This window comes from Orycteropus afer, unplaced genomic scaffold, assembly GCF_000298275.1.
Source record: "Orycteropus afer afer isolate SDZICR_OR568_19922 unplaced genomic scaffold, OryAfe1.0 scaffold00270, whole genome shotgun sequence".
In the NCBI taxonomy this organism is placed as follows: domain Eukaryota; kingdom Metazoa; phylum Chordata; class Mammalia; order Tubulidentata; family Orycteropodidae; genus Orycteropus; species Orycteropus afer.
Genome location: NW_006921857.1, coordinates 973,577 through 979,016, shown reverse-complemented (window position 1 = coordinate 979,016; position 5,440 = coordinate 973,577). Strand labels below are relative to the sequence as shown.

The window sequence follows — 5,440 nt, the reverse complement described above, 5'->3', positions numbered from 1 at the left end:
TTTTCCACAATCTATAAAAAGCCCTTTATTCCTTAGTGGCACCAAGTTTTTCTCAAAATGAGAATACTGCATTTAATATTATATGAGCCAATTGTATACGTAAACTCAACCTTTCCATACAAAATTTACTAGTGAATTCACTAGACCATCTGAGGAGAAGCACTTACCAGCACATGTTCCATTAGAGGAGAAGCCAGGGACACAGTTGGAAATGCAAAGGCCACTCTTCAGAAAGAACCCATGGTCACAGAGGTGACACCGGTCCCTGTGGCTACACTGCAAGCACCCTTGAGGACAGGCTATGAAAGAGAGGACACACATCAATGAGGCACAACAAAGGGACAAACCTATCTAGGACTACTAGTGATAGAGAAATAGAAGGACTAAAGCCACAAGAGTTACAGCATAAGCAACAGAAAACTCCGAACTGTTTTTGTTGTTGTTAGATGCCACTGAGTTGGTTCTGACTCCCAGTGACCCTAAGTAGAATAGAACAAAACACTGCCTGGTCCTGCATCATCCTCATAATCGTTGCCAAGTTTGAACCCATTGTTGTAGCCACTGTGCCAGTCTATCTCATTGAAGTTCTCTTCCTCTTTCTCTTTTTCATTGACCCTTCACGTTTCCAAGCATGATGTCCTTCTCCAAGAATTGGTCCCTCCTGATAACACGTGCAAAATATGTCAGATGAATTGATGAAGTCTTGCTAGCCTCACGTCTAAGGAGCATCCTGGCTGTGCTTGTTCCAAGACAGATTTGTTTGTTCTTCTGGCAGTCCATGGTACGTTCTCAACACCCTAATTCAAAGATAGCAGTTCTTCTTTGGTTTTCCTTATTCATTGCCCAGTTTTTGCATGCATATGAGGTGAATGAAAATATCATGGGGGCTTGGGTTAGGCACACCTTAGTCCTCAAACAAAAAAGAAGACCCCCAAATGCACCCAAAGAAAATTCCAGTAATTTCCCTATAGAATTTCATAGTGAATTGATCAACCCTCAGAAGGAGATTGCATAGAGTGGAACACTCCTCATTTTAAACATTATGATCCAAAAATGTAGCATAAAGATGGAATGTTGAAGAAATTAATCATATTGACTTGTAAGAGACAGTTTATAGGATTAAGAGCATAGGCTCTTTCTGGTTGCATTTCTTCTCTACTGTTGCTGTTGTTAGTTGCCATCATGTCAGCTCCGACTCATGGCAACCTATGTATAAAACAATGAAACACTGCCTACTCCTGGGCCATCTCCATGATCTTTGACATGGTTGAGCTCACTGTTGTGGCTACTACACAATGTCTTCTAACCTGAGGGACCCATCTTCCAGCACAATATTGGACAATGTTCTGTTTTTATTCCATAAAACTCAGATATATGGAGTTTTGGAAGTATATCTCCAGGTCTTTGTTACAAGTCTGTATTAGTCTGGAAGCTCTGATGAAACCTATCCAGCATGGGTGACCCTCTAGTATTTGTAACAGTGGTGGCATAGCTTCCAGCATCATAGCAACACACAAGTCACCACAGTAGGTAGGAAAAACTAACAGATGAGTGATGGCTTCCATTACTAAATGCTAGCTTTTGACACATTGGGCAAGCTATTGTAACTCTCTGGGCAGCTGTTTACTCAAACATAGGGATAAAAGTAATGGGAGGATTCCATGTGTTACAATGTAAAGTGAATAGAACTGTGTCTGGGACACAATAAAGGGTTAATTGGACTGCCACTCTCACTGCTGCTATTATTATTGCTGCTGCTCCTGCTGTTATTATTATTATTTGAAATGCACAAGGAGAGATAGCTATTTAAAAGATCACAGTATTATTTCTGAGTCAAGTTAATAATACTGATAACACAGGACATAGTATGGCTAACATACAGGATTTCCAAGGCTGTAAATCTTTATGGAAGCAGACTTCTCCATCTTTCTCCCATAGACCAGCTAGTGAGTCTGAATCGATGACCTTTTGGTTAGCAAATGAGCACTTACCAATTGGGCCATCAGGACTCCTTAATAATCCTTTATAAATTGTTTATTCTCTAATTATTCTGTTTCTTTGAGGGTTTTTTTTTTTTTTATTAATAGAGAGGCATCATAGTATAGTTTAAAGGACCCTGGATTGGAATCAGAAAATTCAGTTTTAATATCTGATTTATGTTGTCTGGTCAATACTCTTGGGAGCTCTGGTGGTATAGTGCCTAAGGCATTTGACTGCTAAAAAGAAGACTGGCAGTTCAAACCCACCAGCCACTCCTCAGAAGGAAGACTGGGTAATCTTCTGTAGCGATACCACTTCAGAAACCCAAGGAGGCATCTCTATGAGTCAGATCCGACTTGATGGCAGTGAATGGAATCAGAAAATTTAGTTTTAATGTCTGATTTATGTTGGCTGGTTTCAGGAGCTCTGGTGGCACAGTGGGTAAAGTATTTGGCTGTTAACCAAAATGTCAGTGGTTCAAACTCACCAGCTTCTCCACAGGAGAAGGATGAGACAGTCTGCTTCTGTAACAATTTATAGCCTTGGAAACCCTATGGGGCAGTGTTACTCTGCCCAGCAGGGTTGTTATGAGTTGGAATCGACTTGATGGCAGTGGGTTTTCAGGCTTTGTAAATACTTTTTAAGTCTTTTTTTCCACTTGTAAAACAGGGTTTAAAATATCTGTCATATTTAATTCATCATTGAAAATATCAAATGAAATAATGCATATGATGAGAATTTGATGAAACATAAAATGCTACATTTGGGTAATGAGAATTTTTATATGTCAGGTATTTTCTAAATGGGCAAATAGTACCAACTTTTTGATAGAAATGATGAGAAAAAGCTGGACAAATTCTCTTGGATGACCTAGTAGAAAAGCGGATTAAGATTTTATCTTTAACTTTAGTTCAAAGGTAATCTCCAATGCATGACACTAAATTGTTCCCCAAAATCCTATTCTTCAAGGGTATTATGCCAATATAAAGGTCACAAGTGATTTAGTGTACACACTGGTAATTCTATGCCCATATCAATAACAATGATTCACTCTTAATGGATACCCTGCTGTAGTTCAATATATGCATTTCCATTCCATAAAGTATTGGCTCTGTTTCCATAAAGACCTTTAGTGACAATATTGATTTGTGCAAGAGAATTATTGGTCTGCACTTCTATATCCTATTTAACCAGAAATTGGCAGATGTGTATGGGAAGCCATCAATTACTTAGGTTTATCTCCATGGGTTTTCATTCTCCTTCTAACTCAGATGCTCATCTTGGTTACCTGAGAATCAGCAAACATGACCGACTTGTTGCCCTCATTTCTTTCCAAAGTGCTCAGCACAATCTCCAAGTTACCTGCACATTTATGACTTGCATGGTCTGCAAAATATCCCTTTCTACATTCTTGGACACACTGAGATTCCAAAAGGAGAAATGAGTCTTCACAGCGGGTGCACTCATGGGGACCTTGACACTGGAGACAATGGCTGCCACAGCCTGAAAGACAAAAGTCAAGTTAATGGGAATATGTATGTCTTTCCAAGGGACTCTTGGCTCTCACGGTGAGGCATTAGATGCTAATGGGCAAAAGCACTGGACTAGGAATCAAGGAGTCCTAGTTCTAGTTGTGAACACTGTACACACCTGGGTGACTTAGGATCAGTGGTTCAACTTCTCTGAGTCTCATTGACCTACATTATATAAATGGAAAATAAAAGGCCTTACCCATCCCCTTAAGTAAAGATCAAAAAATGAAAAACACTAGATAAACTGTAGTATTGACAGCTATTAGCCATTATTATTATTATTATTATTACTTACCAGTCCTGGACTCTCCATACTACTTCATTCGAGTATTAACTTTCCTGACTCATAAAGTCAGTTACCACTCCTTCACAGGAATGCTGTCTACTTTTGGTAGGTCTTTTAGGGTCTGAGGATTTTGTGGTATTAAATTGAGGCTGAAGAAGATACTAAGCTAAAGAGAAGTGATGGTGAACTGTCTGGTGTTCAGATAGAGATGGTCGAAGAATATGGTTTTTTCACATGCTCAAATGACAATGGTACACAGATCATCCCATCTAAAGGATAGGATTATTCGATTTTTAAGAAACTTCAAGAGTAATGGTAAAGCATACTTGTTTATGTGGCTCTATACCCCTTAAGTTCCAATACTGACCTCTTATTTTAGCAAATGTTGTATTTGGGCATGGAAGAAGGAAAAGGCAAATTATCATGATAACAAAGAAAAGGTCTTAGGAAACAAACTAGAAACTGAATAAAGAGTCTGAGAATGGAAATTTCCCACAGGCTCCTTCTCAGAACAGTAAAAGGCTGTTCAGTTGAGGCTGAAGCTTAGATGAACACGGAGTAGGGGCTTCAGACACTTACTCTTGCAGAGGCCCAAGTCCCGATAAAATGGTGGTGAACACTGCTCCACGCAAGCCCCGTCTTGGAGAACGTAGCCATCCATGCACTGCAGGCAGTCTGTTCTCAGAGGCCCTATGCATGCATTGCAACTCCAGTCACACTCTAGAAAAAAAGCTCACATTAGATCAGCATCCTTTCTGTCCCCTTTAGTCCCAGGACAAATATATAAGGACACTGTATGCAGCTGCAAAAGGTAAACTGGATACAACATAAAGAGACGTCAGATAAGTGAGCTCTAACGAGGTCTCTGCTTGTAGTAGCCTGAATGCTCCTCTGAGGTTTACTGTTTCCTAATTATGTTAGACACAGGCATGTACAAGGATCATTCTATGCTCGCACAGGGCCTGCATGTCAGCAGGGCTGCTGAAGAACAAGATCAACCTTATCTTATTCCCTGGGCCCTAGAATTCTTTATCCCTGTGTCATGCTGCCAAGTCTTCCTGAAAAGTCTGCTAAAGGGAATGATCAACTTACCCCCAAAATGCTTGACGAGTATAGATGTCAGAGATTCAATGAAGAATGCACTTGCTATTACCACAGATACCAGCTGTGTGATAGTATCCCCAGCAAGACAGAGAGAACTAACAATGGCTGAATTAAATGAAGTCTAAAAGAACTATGCAGAAAGAAAGGGCTAATTATAACAAAAGAAGATGAAATTTAGAGCAGCAGAATAAACTTCGACCATCATCTGTCAGGTTGTTGTACTGTGGTGGCTTGTGTGGTTCTGTAAGCCTGGAGGCTATGCCACCAGTATTTCAAATACCAGCAGGGTCACTTATGGTGGACAGGTTTTAATGGAACTTCCAGACTAAGACAGACTGGGAAGAAGGATAGGCCCATCCATTTCTGAAAGAACTGGCAGTGAAATCCTTATGAATAGCTGGTCAAACACTGCCTGATATACTGCTGGAAAACTTTATGAAGAGCCATGAAATATTGTCTGATATAGTGCCAGGAGATGAGCCCCTTAGGTTAGAAGGCACTCAAAACATGACTGGGGAAGAGCTGCCTCCTCAAAGTA

At 40.1% G+C, this 5,440-nt stretch overlaps 1 protein-coding gene across 1 annotated transcript in view; it reads right to left on the bottom strand.

Annotated features, from left to right (window-relative positions):
- The window catches only part of FRAS1 (Fraser extracellular matrix complex subunit 1), a 541,721-nt gene that overhangs the window by 345,616 nt on the left and 190,665 nt on the right, over positions 1-5,440 (bottom strand). The window contains exons 23-25 of the mRNA XM_007950381.1: positions 4,378-4,518; positions 3,343-3,483; positions 168-299 (exon numbers count right to left, since the gene is read on the bottom strand). Of these exons, the coding sequence (XP_007948572.1) occupies positions 168-299; positions 3,343-3,483; positions 4,378-4,518 (414 nt within the window). The remainder of the gene's footprint in view (positions 1-167; positions 300-3,342; positions 3,484-4,377; positions 4,519-5,440) is intronic.